We start from the raw sequence: 19617 nt of genomic DNA, 5'->3' as shown, positions 1-19617 counted from the left end.
CAGTGTAGGTAGAGCATTCCTTTGAAAGTTCAAGTGGGAAAGTGATAGGCATTGGCAAAAATCTGCTGCTTTTAAACTGGTGCTAAAGGGAGTTCGTCTGTTTCCCATTTCCCTTGTCTCAAGGTAATTTTCAGCATCTTTTGAAGAAGCTGTAGTTTTCCCTGCCCATAATGCTGTGATTGATTCCATATCTGAGTTCTAGGTGCAAATTCAGCATCTGCTTTTAGACAGTCAGTGAAGCTTACAGGAAACAACTGAAAATCATACCTGAGCTGGTAGAAATGCCTTGAGCGAAATGCAGTGAGAGCCATGGAGCTCAGTCTGCTCAGCTTTGGAGAGATGCCAGTGTGCACCTACCCTCTGTGCCATGAAAATACTATTCTCAGACTCTTTAACCTGGCACAGAAAGTCACAGTAAACACAAATGCTTGCCCTTGGTTTTAGCTGAATGCAGTCAGTGTGGGCATTGGTAAAAATATATAACATATATTCTCTTTGAATGGAATGCAGAGGTTTGTACGTAAGGTCTGATCCAGTGGTAGCATGGACTATTCTGTTCTTGAAGTGGAGGTCAAGGGGAGAGTGGAGAAGGCATTTTATGCCAACAAGGACAAAGAAATAAACACACACAAAAATAGACATTATGATAGGAGTGGGGGAAAAAAACACAATTCCAGACCTTGGCTAGTAGAAACTGTCAGAAGTTCATATGCTCTCCTGACTGCCATGGCTCGTTTGATGCTTTTTTGGTTTGTTTTTGGTTTTTCTGGTGCTAATTCTCTTTACTTTGTTTCCCTGTTCAGTGTGTCGAGACTTCGCTATTCTGGAAGATCATACCTTGGCCCATAATTTACAGGAACAAGAGAGTAAGTAGCAACAATCTTCAGAGCAAACTGAGGCAAGCTTGTCCCAACAGATATCTGGCTTTATTTGATTTTGCTAAGAAAAATGCTTCCTGCTTTTATTTAATTTTTTTCCTTTTAATGCCATACAGTTTATTATTGCTGTCTTCACTATCCTGTAACGCTACGCTTCACTCTGCTCCAGCTCACATTGTACCCCAGAGATAGTTGCATTTTATATTTCAATTTTGTGCTCTCCTTTAGAGTTGAGTTTGTTTATGCCATTTATGATAAAATTGCATGTAGGAGTGCACTTGGGGTTTTGTTGCTGTGCAAGGTTTTTAGAAATGACTAGCAATTTTGGAAGCTTCAAGTTTTATAGTCTGACCTAAAGTACAACCAGAAGAGGTCTGTTTGTTTACTTATTTCAGAATTACCAGTGTCTGCCTTTTGAAAGGAGCCTTCCTTTTCAGACATTTTGAGGTAGGGCAGCTTTACACTAGAAGAGTTTATAAAGGAGGAAAAAAAGGACAGCCATAAACTTCAGAATGACTGGTGCTTTTTAAATGAATTTTTTTTTTTTACATGCTCATCTGTTAGTTTAGGTATGTTTATGTTGCAGTTTCAGGTGTGGTGGCCTCTCTAATCAGCTTCTCACAGATTTGGTATCTGACAGTATCAGGTGCTAATGCCATTCCTGGTGCTCCACCAAGGGTGCAGCTGCTCATGCCCTTGGTGCTGGAACCTGAGACCATTGAATTAAAGAGGACTCTGGGCTGTAGCTCATGTAGCCATTTTTTCTGGCAGGCAATATCCATGTATGGTAAAGGACTCACTGGAGCACTAAGTTGCTCTGTTGCTAAATATAAAGGTAGGGAGATTTTTGGAACTGATTCTGCTGAGAGTGAGAGGAATTTTCTTCTGTAGAGGTTATTGAGAACAAATTAGAAAAGTATCCATAATAAGTGGTTTAGGTTCAGCTCATCCTCACTGGCCTCTGGTGGTCCCTCCCAGACCCGCTTCGTTTGTCTATGGTGATTTTCTTTGGTCAGAAAATGAAATTCAAAGCCTAAAAACCATTTCCTGGATGTGTTTAAGATACTCAGAACTTGTTTTGCCGTCAGACCCGTATACAGCCCCCTCAGTGCTGAAAAGAGGCAATCTCAAGCTGCTAGCATAATTTCAGTTCAGGACTTTCCCACCTTTAGAGAGATTGCTTGGTGTTTCCCTGCCAAGATCTGTCTTCTTTTCTGGGCTGGAATCTCCCTCCCACTTGGTTTATCTTGTTCACTCAGTGAAGTTCTGCAGCCTGATTTGAGGGTTCTTTTCTGTGTTTATTTCCAGTTGAGCATCACTTGGCCACAAATGTTCAGCGTAATCGTCTGGTGCAACATGACTTGCAGATGGCCAAGCAACTGCAAGAAGAGGAGGATAAGAAAGCCCGTGCTCAAATCCAGAAACACCAAAAAGACTTGTGAGTTTGTGCTGGAGATCTTGGAATGGGAATGCTAGTCCCATTTGGTCAGAGCACTAATATCAGCTGCTTTGAGTTGACAGTGTGTAGGGTTCATCAGTCTTTTGCTTTTGTTTCTTTTTTTCTTTGGCTATCCGCTGCTGTAAAAGTAGTGATACCAGGCTCTGGCACAGAGGAATGGGAGCAGGTGGTCTTGGAGCCCATCCTGCCTTAGATACTGTTGCCTGTCCATGAGAAGGAGCCTTCCCATTCTACTTCTTGTTGTGAAAATGGGGTAACTTGGCCACTTGTGTTGACCTTGTCCCTGGCTGAAGTTTGAGAGTGAAAGAACTGTGCCACAGAAATACCAGTGCTACAGGGAATCTCTCTCGTGTGGAAATTGCAGATATTGGTGTGTTTGCCCTGTGCCTGGTGAATGCTTTTGAGGAACTGGATGTGATGATTTTGGTGCCCTGCTGCATAGGACACCAAAAGCATCACACCCAGCTCCTGTGTGTGCTTGCAGCTATTCAGTGTGAAGTGACCTGGGAAGGGGAATTGCTGCTCCAGGGTGGCTTGATGGGGATGGGTGTTGGGGGACAAGCCTTCTCTTGCAGTCACTGACTTCTGCAGTAACTGTGGGAGGGTGTTTAATGACTGATCCAGTTTGCTCTGCAGGTTTGCTCAGTCCCCACACACCACATCTTAACCCTGTGGTCTGTGGTTTGGCTCTCTGTGTGCCATGGCTCTCAGCTGTGGAGCTGGTGTAGAAGTGAAACATGGCAGTGCAGGGCAAAACAAGCTGTGCTTTCCAGTCCCGAGTGGATTGGCAGGGTACTGGATGTAACCGATGGTTCACGGGATGGGGCTCAGCCAGATCCCACTCATGTGAGGTGGGTGGATGGGGGTCCCTGCAAATACAAGGTCTGCAAGGCAGGATGCATTTCCCAGCAGCTATGCTGCCTCCTGACTTTTGAGTTCTGGAATGCCACCCACCAGGTGCAGTTGGTAGTGGATCACAGAGCCTGGAGGCTCATCTGACAGGACCAGTGACAGAGCAGAAGAGCTCTGTGTTGCAGATGTGGGAGATAGAGGACTGGCTTCAAAGCAGCAGCTCATGAAAGCTTTGAAGCTGGGGCGTGACAGATCAGCCACTGGTTTCAATGTTCCCAGCACACTGGGACAGACCTTGTGTACATATGTATCTCTCAAGTCTGCTTTTTTTCAATAGTTTTATTTCTTTATTACCAATTAGAGATGTGAGTGAGTAAATGACAACATAAAAATTAATTTTGTATGGCAGACATGATTCTTCTTTGTTACTTGCTGGGAGCTGCAAACAATTTTCTTGTTGTAGGACTCTGTAATATGGGATTTACAAATTTTGTGAGCCAAAGCACGGGCAAAACTGATGATGTAAAACGTTATGTCAGCAGTAGTTGTGCTTCTGAGAGCAGGAGCTCTTCTGCAAGAGTAGTAAAAGAAGTTGGAGGTATCCTTTTGTAATTGAATCTTTTTCTTCCTTAATTCTTTGTACATTCCCACTATCTCTTCCTTGTCCAAGAGTAGCAGGTTCTGGCAACAAAATAATCCCTTCTGTAGTTACTTTCTGTGTCATGTAGTAGAACAGTTTGATGCTACAAGGTGATGGGAAGAATAAGAGGGCAGAACTAAGGGTCTTTAGAAACAGGAAACAAAAAAAGCTCTTCAAATTTATTGGCTTTCTTCTCTCTTTCAAATCCTAATTTCTCTCAAAGACTTTGTGAAGATAAATGAGAGAACAGAAACATCTTTTTTTAAGAATTCAGGGAAGCATCAAACCTGATTTTCATGCTTCTTTAAAAGCATCTCTTGCATCTAGCTGAGCAGCCTGCACACTGCTAAGCATAGTAGCAAGATTACTAAAATAAAATAGTGTGAAAATATGTTCTTTCCCTGTTTTGCTCTCAGTGTGTGATAGTTCTGTTGCACTGATGTGAGCAGTTCCTTTGAACAGTTCCCTTAAACAATCTCTTTTTTTCTCCTTATCTGGCAACAACTAGTATCTGCACTGACTGTGAATGGGAGGAAGCTTTCTGATCACACAAACTTTTAGGTTTTTTCCTCTTTTTTGTAAACTGATGTAGAATTTTCCTGACTTTCTTAACACTCCTGGCTGCCCAGGAGTGAAGGACGCATGAGTGGGATGGGTTCAGAAATGGTGATGTTTATGTTGCTCTGGCTGATTTCTGGGGTCTGATTGGCACTTGAGTTCACATGAAGGGCAAGAAGAGCTGTCAAAGCTCTTGAACCTATTTTCTTCTGCTCACACAAGTTAATACATTAGTTTATGTTGACTAAGTAATCAAGTCTCAGTATTTAATCACTGCTGAGCAATAAACCTCCAAATCAAATCCTCTATAACTGTTGTTCTTAGGAATTGATGTGGTGTATTCCAAGATGTGTCATCAGAAAGCAGAAAATGCTTTTGTGTTTGCAATACTTCTGGTGTTCCTTGCTGGTAACAGAGAGGCAATGACCTTGTTGCCTTGGATCTGAAAGATGATTAGTTGTTTTTCTGTCCTGTTTGTTTGCAATAGGATGTATTTTAGGCATTTACCAAGTCAGTTTGTGCTGATGAACTTGGCACCTTAGCTCTGCTCACAGGTGCCAGGGGAACTGGAGACGTGCAATGCCTTGATGTGTCTGACCTTTCTAACTTATTTTCTACCTAGTTTCATGTCCTCAGAGCCTGGGGTTGTAAAGGATCCACTATCAGGCTCACTGACAGCCTGCTCCCTAGGATTTGCTTATTCAACTATTGTTTTCCTGGGAGCTGTGGTTCTCTGCTGGTGCCAGGTTTGCCAAAGTCTCTTTTTAAAAAGCAGGTTCAAGAGCTAGATTTGCTGCTGTGTGAACTCTTGCAGCTCTGAACAGATCTGTCCCCCAGAGTCAAATGAAAACCACACAGAGGCACACGCAAAAATTGCCAGGTTTTATTACCTGGATGAAAGAAACTTGTGTCCTGAAATGTTTGACCTATTGATAACTCCAGTTCAGAGGTCTGCTTCCAAGGAGCTGTTGACAGAAATAATCTTCTTTTCCTTCCTGCTGTGTGTGCTTTTTTGTTGCCTATGACAAATGAGTTGTTTCTTAGTGACATCTGTCCTCTAAACCCTCTTGTCCTTCCTCTCCACCCTTGCCACACATCCACCCCTTCTGCTTCTCTTCTTCTTTACTTTCTGTGAAAGAAGGTTCTGTTGTGTCACTGGCTGCTCCAGCCATGCCACATTTCTTGGTTTTGCAACAAAACGTGCTTGTCTGCATTTGAGTGTTTTAACTTCCTCTTCTCATGTCCTACATTCTCTCCCAGTCCTTTGCCTCCAGATTCACTAGGTCATTTATGCCCAGATTCTTGCTCAAGCCTAGAGCTAGTTGCTCCAGCCCACATAGCACAGCTTTGATATAGCTCAGTCTGCTTCAGTTATTTGCTTGTCTTCCACTCTTGGTAGTGTTTTCATCACCTATCTGATCATTGTCAGTGTATTCTAAGAAGGCAGGCTCTGCTTGTTGCTGCTCACAGCTGTTCTCCTCCTATGCCTTGCCTCTCAGTAGTTGCAATTGTGGGGATTGACTTTGCTGACATGCTTAGAGCTGGTCTTTGGCTCAGTCTCAACAGTGTTGAAAGAGAGAACTTTCAGTCTTTCTTTTCAGATCCCCCAGCCCATTTTTGAATTGTCCTGAGGAATCCTTGGCCATTGTTCCAGCCTGTTTGCTGGACATCAGAGCATGCTGCCGAGTGTGGCACTGTTCTTGCAGTTGCTTTTCAGCCTTCCTGGTCTGTCTGCACAGCCAAACTTCCCACGTCTCAATTGCTCTGATCTCTCCCTGTCCCCAGTTAATGCAGTCTTGTGTTCCTCCATCCACACTGGCACTGTGGCAGTGGCTTCTTCCCTCTTGTTTTGACACATGTTGCTCCCTTGCCTCTGGGCACTGGTCCTGCTTTTGTATCTTGTCCCACCTCAGTGGCATTTCTCATTCATTACTGAACTGCCACCTCCAGCCTCCACTTGGCTTATCTACCATATTCCTGCACTTCCTTCACCTTGGCTTACATGTGAAAGCCACTTCCCAGAAGTGCCTGCATTAACCATACCCCTGAACCTCTCCTTAGATACCACATGGACAAAAACTCAGCAGAATTGGGCTGTTTGCAGACTCCTGAGCACTACCTTGGCTTGCCCTATTTTGTGGTACCTATCTCCTTTCTTAGCAATCTGCCCATGAATCTCTTTTACATTTTACTCCGTGGATGTTTTGTGAAGTATTTTCTAAATTTGGCCACCAGTAAGTACAGGGAGTCCTGGTCCCTGGTGAGGATTCATAGCTCTGCACTGACACTGAGTAATAATTCTTTTGTGTAAATTGGGTGGGTTTTTTTTTTTTAGCTCTTTTATCCCTTTCTCCAGGCTGACTGATGCCTGTGACTGCAGCTGCCTATAATCCCTGTCTCCTTGCCTTCTAGAGAACGCCAGGACTGTGAGATTGCTCAGGAAATCCAAGTGAAGCTCGCGTTTGAAGCGGAGGAGCGCCGCAGGCAAGAGGAAAAAGACGAGGTAACCTTTAAAGCTGCAGGGATGGCAGGGCTATTTGTAGCAGCCTTTTCAGGGCAGACATTTCTTGGCCAGTAGCCACGGGAGTTGGCTTGCATGGTGGCAGTCCTGGTCATGACAGATCTCTGTATGCAGAGAGATTTTGGGGAGTCCTGTTACAGGAATAAGATACAGTCATAGTCCTCACACTCAAGGGTCATAAGGGTTGTTGATGACAGTGGCCTTGCTAATGAAGAGGTCAAGTAATAGGTAAGTCTTGCTGAGGTGTTTATTGCCCTGTTGTAGGAAGTTGTAATTGTTTATACACTCTTAAGACCTGCTTGCTTTCTCAAATGCAAGAAGACAAGTACTGCTCTTGGGAGAATCCTGGGCCATTATTTCTTTGTCTTTAATGCAAAGATTTCATATGGACTCTCAGCCCAGCCATCTGTTTCTGGCTTCTCCATTTTTCAATTTAGTATTTCACAGCCTGAACACCCTGTTACAGTTTCTTGCTGTAAGGAATCTGTAAGCAGATTCCTTTTGTGACCTCAGAATGTTTCTCTGCTCCTTTTGCTTGAGAGTGGATGTGTGGTTTGTTCATAGTATACAGACGGTTTTGCTTATTGGTCACCTCAGTGGATCAGCCTGTCAGATTGAGTTTTCAAGAAACCCACAGAGTAGAGGAACACCTGTGAGAACCTGGAGTTTCAGATGATTTCCTGAGAAGCCTGAGTTTTCTCGAGATGTTCAAGAGGCACCTGGTGGCATTCTCTGTATCAGGAAGAGCTTGAACATACGGCTGTATTTCCTGGCAGAGCCTGAAATAAGAATCTGCCCTTAACTGACAGATGCATTGGGTTTTTTTGCAAGTCTTCATTTTCTTATTCTACCATTAATTCCAAGGAAGTACTGAAAGGCTGCCCAGACAGATGGGAAGGGCTTGGCTTCCAAGAGGAGCTTGTGCTAACAGGGTGGGAGGAACACTTTGGCTACAGGATTTCTGTTTAAAAGGTAGTAATGTGTCATATTCTTATCAGGAAGGTGAAGGAGATGCAAAACTAATGTTGACTTGTGGAATTGCACCTTTCCTTCCTGCTTTATGTAGAGAACTGCAGGGATGTCAGCAGTCTGACAACAGGTCCTTGCAGCCTGTCAAACCTTCCTGCTGACCATCTTGTGCAGTTGGGAGCAGGCTTCAGCTGACTGTGCCTTAAAGCAAGGAGAAGTCATAAATATTCTCTCTCTTCCTGCTGGTACATGGGAAGTTTCTGAGTGTGTCTGAAATGTAGCTGAGGACAAGGCAGATCCTTCCTGGAGTATTTTAAATGAAGCACTAAGCCTGCCTACCCTGCCTGCTTATGAATCCTGTTTGTAAGAAGTGGTTTGTGTGGATTTGCAAATCCTGAGCTGTTTCAGTCCTGGAGATAATGTGCTTTAGCTCATATATTTATAGACTTACAATACTTGCTAGAAAGGTTAACCTTGTCAGAGGAAGGAGTTTGTGGAGGTTTTATTTTGGTTTGGGTTTTTTTTTTTTTTTTTTTTTTTTTTTGGAAGGAGCCTGTGACATCCCCAGATTTTCCATGAAGCTGGTTTCAGAGCAGATCTTACCTGAATCCTGAAATAATAGTTTGTACTTGAGCAGCCATCCAATGTCCTCCAGTGCTGGCTTGGCTCTGGAGGGTGTTTAGTCTTAGTTTGCATTTCAGCCATGCCTTTCCTGCCTGCAATGTCCACTTTACATGCATGGCTCTGTAAAGGTCCTGAGGATTAGGAAGGCATAAATGAATAGCATCCAAAGGGGCAGCATGCCCTGCTGGTATCTCCCAGCTTTGCTCCCAAGCTCCAGACTGGCTTCACTGACTCACAAGCTGGTGGGCCTCAGAGGAGCAAGCCCCAGGGAGCTGTCTGCAGTTCCTAGGCCTTGTTGACCCATTAGTCATCTCGAAGGAAAACCAATTAGGAAAATGGAGTGCTCTTCTCTTTGGCATATCTACCAAAACTGTGACAGGAGACAAATGGCTGCAGTCCCCACTGTGCTCCTGCCCTGTGCCTAGTTCGCTCTTCCTAATGTCCTTTCGATTTTCTTTTCCTTCAAGTCTCTGTCTGTCAAACTGATGCATTTCCCTGCCTGGCATCCTGTAGTCCCTGCAAATTACAGCCAGTGTGAAGTGAGTTACAGTTTGCTTGGGGAACTCCTTCCAGTCAGAAGTACCTTTAGCTGGAGTCCTTTCCTCTGTGCTTTTCTTTCCCTGGTAGAGTGCAGGGAGGAGATGAAGCCCACTCCCATTAGTGGCTGTGCACTTCTGGGACTTCCAAATCCTTGTGGAAAGCCTGAGGTCGCACACGCAGTCTCTTCTGCCCTGCTTTGGCCTTTAGGGCTTAGCAGGCTTGTGTGCAGGAGGAGCAGGAACCTGGGAGTTTGCCATGGTGTTGGAATATCAATAGTGGACTGAGTTGATGACTGGTTGGCTACTGATGGGGTTGACTACTGGTTGCTGACATGGTGCCTTGGGTCACCCATTAATTTGAAAGCCTCGTCCAGTCCGGGGGTTGAATTTGAGTAACTGTTGTTGTGTCTGAAAAATTCAATTTTTTTGGTAAGGATTTTAATAATTGAATTAAGAATTTGATCAAAAGAATCTGGAGATACTTTTTAGTGGTGATTTAATGTTTGTTTTCTTCCATCTCTGCAGGATATTGCCCGTCTCCTACAACAGCAGGAAGAAAAAAAGCGCAAGAAGCACTACCCAGAGTCCCAGGGACACACAGGCTATGAAGAGAGCTATTATGCAGAAAATGGAGGTATGTTTCTGCAAGATAAAAGGTCTGGATCATGGCAGTGTAGGTGAACTTGGTGGTCTGACAACTCTTTGTCCCTCAGACTCAACTTTGTGCTACAGTCCTGCATTTAGCACTGTAGCATTACATCAGTTTCTGGGGTCAGAATCAAATTATTTTATAATCAGGAAATATTTAGTTAAAAAAAAAAAGCCAGAGAAGACAATTGAATAGTTTTTATTGTCCTTGAAGGTGGTCTAATGACAGGGATAGGTAGTGTATTTTGTGTATGTGCAAGTACAGCCACACATGCATGTTTTAGAAGTGCTTGTGGAAAAAGACAGTGGCTGATAAGGTAGTTACTGCTGTGTGACACCAAGGGTGTGGGGGAGAAATGCTGGTGAAATTCCATCTTGCATTTGAAGAGAGACGTGCTCATTTGTGATGCTGGCACGGCTACATGAAGGAATAAATGCTGGTTCATGGAGATGTGTTTCAAAAATAGCTCCTTGCAGGTATGTACCCAAGCTGTAAAATTAGCACAACTGCCTTGAATGACTTACTGAAGAACAAGGTCATCTCCACAGAATGTCTCTGCTGTGATTATCATCTGGGACTGTACAGTGTGGAAATTATTTGATCCACAGTGCTCTACTGCTTCCTTTTGGTCAGCTTCTGTGATTGAATACAGACCTTCTTTAAACTGGGAGGAGAGAATCAGGGTGTATTTAATTATGGAGCAATCTGGGGATGGCTTTGCTATGCACTGGTGGTGGTTTCTGTGTTCTTTCTTCAAAAATGTGGTGGGGAAGATGGGTTGCTTTTGATTAACAGACTGTGAAGATGAAGATCAAAGCTCATTTCTCATTTTAACATCAATGCTATTGGCAGTTTTAAAGTCCTTTATTTGAACTTACACAAAGTATTTTAGTTTCAATTTGGAAGAAGTTCAAAGATAGCCAAGAGAGTACAAAGCACAAAATTCAAAAGTGCAAAACAGTAACCAAGTGGAAACTTCATGATCACAAGTCCTTCTACATGTACAAAGCTGGGAATAATTGATCTTGGAGTCTTATGGCCAACCCGCTCTTCAGGTTTTCAGAATTAAATGGGAGTTGTCTGAAAAAATACAACATAGGCAAAAGTGTGCATGCAGAGATGGTAGTACAGGATGGATTTTGTAACAAATCAGCTGACAAAGCCTGTGACTTCCTGAAGTAAGACTGTGGTTTGGACTTGGAGGGTAGGATGTCTTGTGGGTTTAAGTTTTCTTCTTGCAATAATCCATAATTTTGAATGTGAGGCAGGAGGTGTTTGACCAGTGATAGCAGTGCTGCTCTTGATCTGTGCTCCTTAAAAGCTATAAAGGACTGGAGTGGATTTTATGCCTGGATCATCTAGCTTGTTGTTCTGGGAACTCTTAATTACTTGAGCACCATTTGATTAGGCTTCAGCAGCCTTGGTTTGTATTGTCCTCATTAGTTGTGAATTGAAAGCAACAAAAAGCCCTTGTTTTGTTCAAGTTTCTTTTGTTTTGATGGGGGTGAAGTGTGTTTTTGGGGTTTTTTTTAATTGTTTGAGACTGAGGTAAAATTTATCCACATCCAGGAGGAATGTAGATTAGGCCTATTGCTCCAAAGCAACCTGAGCTCCATAAAAGTGGAAAAATAAACACAAGAAAAGGCAGAGTGCCCAGAAGTGCCTGTGCCATGAAAACCATTTTTGTATTCACTCAGTCACTAGCTGCTTCAGAGGCTAACACCAGGGTCTGTGGAGTGTTTACACGGCCCCCATGGAAGGTGCCACAGGAACCAGCACCTCTTGATGAATAAATCACCCTGAGATACCCCAAAAGCAAATTATCTGCTTGGGTTGTCAGGCATGGTTGTGTTACCTGCAACAATCCTTTCCCAGCACAGCCAGGCTTTGTTCTTTTGTGTTTTCCTGCTCTCTGCTGTTGTATTTATTGAGCTTTCCTCAATGACAAAATTGAATTAATTTTTAGACCCTTGTGACTGTTGTTCAAAAATTGACTCTTGCTTTCAGGCTCTGGTCTCTGTTGTTCAGTAAGTCACTTGGATTGTTTGATTGGGTATTTGTTTTCTGTAGGTCATATGTATGATCTAAAATTGAACAGAAAAAAATCCAACCAGTTAAAGAGCGACCACAGCAGTTCCTGTTACAGTTCTTGGACTTTTAAAAATACACCTGTTCTGGGTAAAAGTCACACAGACTTGTTTTGAAGGTGAATTTTCTGTAGGCTCTATTTTTGCTGGCTCTGAAAAAGTTTTTTCTGAATAGAATGACTCGAAGGGAACATTCAGTTTTGGAGTGAGGTTTGTTTTTCTCCCTCTGAAATCTAGGTAGATTGTAAGTGAGACAGCTATTCATTAAAACAGAATGCAATTCATGTGCAGTGAAATCTATTTTAAATATTTTGAGACACTGTAAAACAAACTCTGGACAGTTGAGGAAAGTCTGCTGCTGCAGGGTTTTTATGGTGGGAGGTTGTGTGTGTAGTTCTGTTTCAAATCAATCTCTGCCTCAAGGCTTTTTTTTTATCATTTTGAAAAGCTGCTGTAGAGAGATAATAGTTTACTCAGTGCGATAATTTTTCTTAGCAAATATGTTAGTTGAAAAATTAAATCAGTTAGTAGATTGTATGCAGGCAGATTGCTGCATCCTCATAGCTGTTTCAGGTTTATTACTGAAACTAAAAGCAGAGAAAAATTCTACCTGCTTTCTGGAAAGCACAGAGGAAACAATCCCACTGAAATGCCAAGTAAGCAGCTTTTCTAGCTACAAAGCTGAGGTCAGGAGCCTGGGTTTTCTGAAGTCTTAATCTGCCCTAAAATTTCTATCCATAACTCTCTTTGCATTCAGAGCTGAAATTTCTTTTTGGACAATGAATAAGTGCAGACCCTGAAACTTGTGGATCTGCAAAAGAAACGTGACAGTCTGTGGTGGAGGATGTTTGGATGCTGCAGCTATCCTGTTCTTGCTTTTAAAGAAAAAGAAAAATCCTATTCTACTTGTTTACTTCTTTTCTGCTTTATGTGGGTCTTGTGCCTGAAACCAGGGCAAGGCTCACCCGTGCTTATAAACCAAGGTCCAGCCTGACCACTCTGCTTGGCCCCTCCTAGCCTTATGCCCCTCATTGTCTCCCAAGTTTTCCTGCATCTTGTGCCCTTCTTTGCAAATCTTTCCCAGGTGGTTTCAGGATCCTACGGCAGTGATGTGTCATCAGGAGATGAGCTGCCCTCTTGGCAGTTTTTCAGCCCCAGTGGCATCATTAAAAGTCATTTGTCTCTGTATTGACTTGTCCTTTTCTAGGAAGTGCTCACACACTTTTGCGTTGGACCTGTGCTTTCTGCTCCAACCTTGTTGCCTCCCGTGCTGCCCTGCTAGCCAGGCTGCCATTTCACTGTGTCCTCTCTTGTATGCTGCAAGCCTTATCTGTCCCTGTTATTATTCTTTCTTTCATCATGCTTTGCCTGCATTTTCAGCACCTTGTATCAAGCTCCTTCCTCTCCCTGCTGCGAGTCTGGCCTCGAACTTCCATTAACCCCTTCACCACTAACCCCCCCCTCCTTGTTTGTCCCTCCATTGCTCAGAGCAGCCCTGGGGTGACCCCAGAGAGCAGATTTCTGAACCTCCCAGAGCACACAGTCATGGCAGGTGCAGGCACCAGCAGAGAGAGCACCGAGGACGCCCCTCACCTTTGCCCGGCCGTGCCCCCACACCTGGGCACTCCAGCTCAGAGGGCCGTCGAAGGTCTCCTCAGCTGAGAGAGGCCAGCAATGGCCATCAGCAGGAGCAGAAGGCAGCCAGCCAGGGAAGGTCCAGGGGACATCTCAGCCTTGACCTGGAAAGGGAGACTGAGCACCATGCCTATGATCACAGCAATAGCTGGGAGCTGCAGGAGAGGAGGACAGCTGGCAAGGAGAAGGAGAGGAGACTTCTCAGTCTTGACCTGGACTTGGAGCATGGACTCACAGAGGAAGCACGGCACAGCAGAAAGCCACCAAGGCAAGACAGAGAAAAGCACCTTCCTGTCCTTGAGATGGAACTGGAGGCAGAGCAGGAGACCTGGCATCGGGGTGGCAGACAGCACCCTGAGAAACACAGATCTCACCATCAGGGCCACTCATCACACAGGATGGCACGTGACGAGAAGCTCTATGATGCTGAATCTAGAGATGACCATAGGAGGGGTGAGGCAAGAGCCTACAAAAGGGCAGAACACAGGAGACACTCCCCCTCCCCTCATGCTGTGAGCCAGGGGAAGGTTGGAGACTGCCAGCGAGACCCAGGTAACCAAGTGATGGGGAAGGCGTGCGTATGTGTGGGGATGGACCTATGCGTGCCCCATACTGGTGTCTGAGATATGTTTGGCTTCCTTGAAGATGCTTCTCTCCAGTATCTACCTGCAATGTGTACACAGGGAATCTTGCCCAGGTTTCTCCCTGATTTAGCAGAATTCTAATCCATTAATGTTCTTGCTCTATATCCTGATGTACCACGGCATTGGAGAGGATGAGTAAGAAGGCATTGTTGGAAGTGATGCCCTTCATATCCTTTTGTTTAAGAAAACAAATTTCTTCCCCCACACCAAAAAAAACCACCACACCATCCTCAAAGAAAGACACTCCCCCCCCCCCCCCCCCCCCCGGAAAACTCCAACCAACACCCAGCTTTTGTTTTTGAGATACATTTTGTGCAGTGGCTGCCTTGTACAGGAGAAAAAAAGGAACAAAACCATGAATGTTAGGTAATGGTTGTATTTTGTTGGGTTGAGATGCATGAATGCATGACTGTAAGTGAGCACACTTAACTTAAACACAAAAAACCCCAGCAATTTTCTTCCCCTTCTTATTTAAAACCGTGCTGGCAAATTAATGAATTCATTTTGGGCAAAGTTCACTAGTGGCACTAGGCATCCAACTGGGTTCTATTTGCAAGATTCTTGCCAATTCTGTGCAAGTGGAATTTTCTGGGAAATGTGTACCTGTGTAGTTCTTGCTCAACAAGCACTTGGCTTTAAAGATCCAGATCCATCTTTCTTCTTTTAAAGCCACAGTGGAGTAGGGGTGATCTAGTGAAAGTAGGAGTTTAGAGATCTATACCTGTCAATGTGTGGGGCAGCTTATGCTTTAAGCCATCTAACTATCTTCACATGAATAACGTGAGGAAGATAATGTGTGTCTGTCTCTGGGCATACTGGGACAATTACTCTTCTTCATGATCCAAACACTTTCCTTAGGGAAGCAGAAGGTGTTAATCAGGTTTAGCTTTAAATTACAGAACTCTATACTCAAAACAAGAACTGAACATTATATGAACTTCAGAAATGCTTACTTTTCTGTTTTCTCATTGAATTGTAAAATTCATGGGTCATCCCAAGGAAGAAATTGTCTGAAAACTCATGTGAGCCTGTCCTGAGTAACCCCTGCAGCCCATGCTGCTTCAGCAGTGTGTTCAGACTCTGCTGTGCTCATATCAAATGTTGGGCTGCTCTCTGCTGCCCAGTTTTGCCACTATATCTGTATCAATGCAGAGAGTGACAAATTATAATTCCTTTCCTAGCACTACTGTCACCAAAGACTGCTTCTAGGGACATGGCCTGTTCTGCCGTGGAGTTGCATTTGTTACCTGTGACAGGGTGTGGCACACTGTGATGACCTCTGGTTCTCTTGAGTGGGGGGTTTGCAGGTGGCTGAGGAGATGGTGGGGATCTCCTTACCAAAGGATTTGGAGAATGGTTGACTTGATTGTTTTCTCTCAATGCTCTAGGCACTAATTTGAGGGGGAGGACACAAGCCATGTACGATGGCCCCCGGATGGAACAGGAGTTGTCTGATGCAGAGATTGCTCGGAAGCTGCAGGAGGAAGAGCTCCTGGTAAGTAGAGAGGCTGCATTGCTCAACTCGAAGGAACTAAGGCAACCAGCAGAGACAACTTTACTTTGTAAACCTTTAATATATAAGAGTGACTGTAAGACCTAAGGTCTTGCTCCTGTGTATTCTGCTCATTACCTTTGTCTTCCATACACACAAATATGGAGTGACAGCTGGCTTCCAACTTATAAGCCCTATTTTTTTAAATAAACACCCCAAAATTAAAGTACTGAAGCAAAGTGATATTAAATGGATGATTCCAGGCAGGTGAAGATGGCATGTGGTCAGTGTAAGCAGCTCACAAGTGAAACAGGCCATTGCCCATCTTTGAGAGAGAAAGCAGCAGAGTGGGAAATGCATTTTGATGTGGTCAGGCAGATACATGAGGGCAAAATTCAGCTGAAAAGTTGAAGTGGCAAATTGGAGTTGGGTTGTGAGGTAAGTATTGAGGTAGCTAAGTTTATTTGGAGAGGATGATGGTGTATTTGTATGGGAACCTGCTTGCCCTGCCCAGTAGGTTGATGAGTATGATTAATTCAGAGATGGTAATTTTTTGTCTTTGTCTTTCCTTCCCCACTTTTCCCCCCCCCCTTCAGGCTAATGAAGCAGATCAGAAGGCAGCTCAAGTAGCCCAAGATGAGGTGAGCAACAAGTCAAATACTTGTGGAATTCCTTTACTTGCAGAAGGGCTGCTAAACAGCCCTTGTTTTCTCTGACCCTCTAGTTGTTAGTTTCTCTCCTTGTAGGGGAAGCCTGGGGCTCCACTGTGATTTTCTCCCAGATGGGTTTTGTGAGAAAGAGAGAGTTGCACTGCCTGTTGCAACCGTGACAAAGGCAGTAAATGCATGGTTCTGTAAGAGCATTTCTTGTAACTAAGCCCCATGGGAGACCATCCTAGATGCTGTGAGATGAACCACTGACCCGCTTAAGGAGAAGGGATAGAGGGCAGAAAGGTTCTGCAAATGCAGTTCTGGCAAATCAGGGAGCTGCATGTCACCAGTCTTAATTTTGCTCTGTCCCTTAATTTCTGATCACAGATGGATGAAATCCTGGATTTGCATCCTTCCCATTCAGCAGCTGTCCATGGGAAAGGGTTTGAATGACTCAAACCCACAAGAGCAGTAAAATTGTCTGACAGAGTCTGTGTTTCCCTTCTAGGAAATTGCTCGTCTCTTGATGGCTGAGGAGAAAAAGGCTTTAAGAAAAGAGAAAGAAAGAGAAAAGTCTTCCTTTGAAAAGAGGAGGCATGATCAAGATTGGAAGGTATGGCAGGCTTCAGGAGGCACCACAAATGAGGTGCTATAACGTTATTCCTATTTTCAGAGGGATGTGAGTGTATGGTGAGAGCAAAAGGTGGTGATGCATCTAAAGGGTCTTGCTGTCTGTTACTCAGCTGCTTCTTGAGCCTTTTAGAGCCACCTCCTTGCTTAGATGCTTTTGGCTTCAGCCTCAAGCAAAGTAGTCCTTGGGGCTCTGGCCTTGGAGGATGGCAGTGGATCTCACAGCACCTTGTGGCCTCCCTGAAACACTGTCAGTCCCTGGTGCAGGACCTTCCCTTTGCTGAAATCCTGACTGTAGCATTAAAAGCAGTGGTTGATTCTGTTTGTATAAGGGCAATGCAGCTTCCTCAGTTGTCACTCTGCTTCAAAATTGGCTGTGTAATGAAAGTCCTGAGTCTATCATGCCTGGTTTTGGTAGGAGTAACACCAGAGAGACTTGGCTGGCCAAGCATGGAAGGGAAGCATGGAAGGGGATAGGAAACAGATTTTATGGTCAGTACTGCAAAGGTGCTTAAGGGGATGTGGTGTTAATCTTGGGGCCAGATGGCAGCAGCTCAGGTGTTTTCAGCCTCCTTCCTGAGTTCCAGTGGTTGCAGGAGCTCAGCTGCCTGCAGCTGATCGCTCCTGCTCAGCCCAGCCTTGTGCACTGTCATTACACCCAGACTGTGTTACCTTACTGCTGTCACGTTTCAGCGCAGAAATTGAGTTTGGCTCAGCGAGGCTGGGTTTTTACTGAAAATGAGTCCCAATGCTGCCATTTACATGTCTGGCTGTAGTTAATTTTGTTTGTAAACTAAGCACAAAAGGGCTGCGTGGTATTGTGGCAGTCCCAGTGTCCTGGCTGGTGTCTAGCAAGGCACACAGACAAACTAATTTCCCTTCTTCCCATCAGTCTGATGCAGGCGAATCCACACGCTCAAGGTCAAGAGAAGGGCCCGAAACTCAGCGACACAGAAGTGACAGGCCTTCAAGGTGAGCTTGAACTGGCTGGCAAGAATGGGGAAATGCAGCTGGGGAGCTGCTGAGAAGCTGAGTCCTTGGGAGGAGGTGTGGGATGACCAGCCTGACCCACCCAGAAGGGACTCAGTGGAGAGCAGGGCGATGAGGGGCACAGAGCTCATGAGGTGTTTGGTGACATGCGTCACTCACTGTGCTCGTGGCACTTGCCCATCTTGGTCCCCGTGCCCAGTGCTGACGCAGATTGATGAGCTTGTGCAGTGACATTTGTTAAATGGCAGAGAAACACTGAGAGGGTTAAACAGCTTCTGGGGATGTGAAACCAAATGTCATCTCTGGGCAGGAAGGAGTAATCACCATGCATTTGCACAGCTGTTTCCTTGGTCCTTGCTCCCAGTTGAGCCCTGTGCACAGCTCCCACTGCTGCATTTGAACACCACCCTGCAAGCAAGAGCACTCTGCTTTGGGGCGTCTCATCCCAAACTGGGAACATGCTGTAGCCTAGTGCTGCTTCTGAATTCCTTGATACTCTGGCTCAATGCTCTTCATGAGGTACTAAACCCTGAAAGTGACCCCAGTGGCTTTGATTTCCATTCCAGAAATGAACCTAGAAATTCTTGTTGGACTTGCAAAAGAAACAACAAATGGAGATGCAGGTGGAAATTGAGAGAGATCATATTAAAATACTCGGGGGGTAAAACTGTGCAAGCGTTAACCCCTTTAAAATGCTGCCCTTTTGAGTGAAGTTTGCAGTAAACTTCATAATGGAAATTTCCTGATAACTGAAACCATTATTAAATGAAAGAGGTCCATGCCAAGCAGTACATACTCTGCTTTTCTCACTGCAGAAACAGTAATGAGCCATACTCAGAGAAGCTGTTCTGCAGGCTGAAGGTCTGGGCCAGGCAAGGTTTGCATCAAACTGGCAGTAACAGACCAGACAGCTGAGATGTTGCTCTTGCTGCACTGTTGTGACTTTGAGTTATTTCCCAACACTCCTTTGACACTGTGCTTGGCAGGTCACAGCCTGTCCTCGATGGCTTTGAACACTCTCGGTATTACACGAGCCAGCCCAGCCCCTTGCGCCAGATCTCCAAACCTGAGCACTCTCCTAAAGGTAGGATCAACCCCAGGGCTGTCCAGCACTTGGGTTATTGTCAGCTCTTTTCCTCACACAAGGAGCCTGCAGGGGACAGAGTGATGGAAAGTGATGCAAATAAAGAAGGGGAATTAACGCCCCAGCAGACAGGTGATGCTGGGCAGTGTTTGGGTTGGACTTGCTGAGCACGTTGCAGGCTGTGAGACTGAAAAACGGAATTGGTCTGCCTGGAATTTGTCAAGGTGCTGTCTCTATGTCCTGTCTGATCTCTTAATGATGAATGACTGTAAATCCAGGTAGAAAATGACAAAGAAATGTCATGAAGACAACATTATGATGGATTTTTGGTGACTCACTATTCTCAAACAATCCAATACAAGACAGAACCTCACCTGTCTGGTGAGCAGATGGGATGATCAGACAGAAACTTGTCCTGAGAGCAGGCTGGTTTTATTCCTGTAGCACTTCAGCACTGCTTTATTGGCTTGTTTCCTAAAATCACTTGGCCCAGAGCAGTGTGAGTAGGGTTGCCCCTGCAGTTGTTTTAAATCTGAATGCCCATTGTCTGAGTTATCTGTAGAGCCTCTGGGGAAGGAAGGGGGCAGTCTGAGTTTAACTCAGTCTCAGATTTCTTCCAACTCCACTAGTGAGACTTAAATGTGGACACTTTCCAAAATTTAGTTTGGTAAACTTATGTTCTGTCTTCATCAAGCGAGCTGGAAGGTTGATGGCAC

At 44.7% G+C, this 19617-nt stretch overlaps 1 protein-coding gene across 2 annotated transcripts in view; it reads left to right on the top strand.

The window, feature by feature from the left end:
- The window catches only part of CCDC50 (coiled-coil domain containing 50), a 43063-nt gene that overhangs the window by 17172 nt on the left and 6274 nt on the right, over positions 1–19617 (top strand). The window contains exons 2-11 of one of the 2 annotated variants that reach the window (XM_059855483.1): positions 804–866; positions 2187–2316; positions 6800–6890; positions 9566–9674; positions 13265–13963; positions 15444–15550; positions 16144–16188; positions 16706–16810; positions 17720–17799; positions 18804–18901. In XM_059855483.1, the coding sequence (XP_059711466.1) occupies positions 804–866; positions 2187–2316; positions 6800–6890; positions 9566–9674; positions 13265–13963; positions 15444–15550; positions 16144–16188; positions 16706–16810; positions 17720–17799; positions 18804–18901 (1527 nt within the window). The remainder of the gene's footprint in view (positions 1–803; positions 867–2186; positions 2317–6799; positions 6891–9565; positions 9675–13264; positions 13964–15443; positions 15551–16143; positions 16189–16705; positions 16811–17719; positions 17800–18803; positions 18902–19617) is intronic. The other variant, XM_059855484.1, reaches the window with a different exon arrangement.

The sequence above is a fragment of the Haemorhous mexicanus genome, chromosome 10, assembly GCF_027477595.1.
Source record: "Haemorhous mexicanus isolate bHaeMex1 chromosome 10, bHaeMex1.pri, whole genome shotgun sequence".
NCBI classification, from domain to species: domain Eukaryota; kingdom Metazoa; phylum Chordata; class Aves; order Passeriformes; family Fringillidae; genus Haemorhous; species Haemorhous mexicanus.
This window is presented reverse-complemented; position numbering and strand designations above follow the sequence as displayed.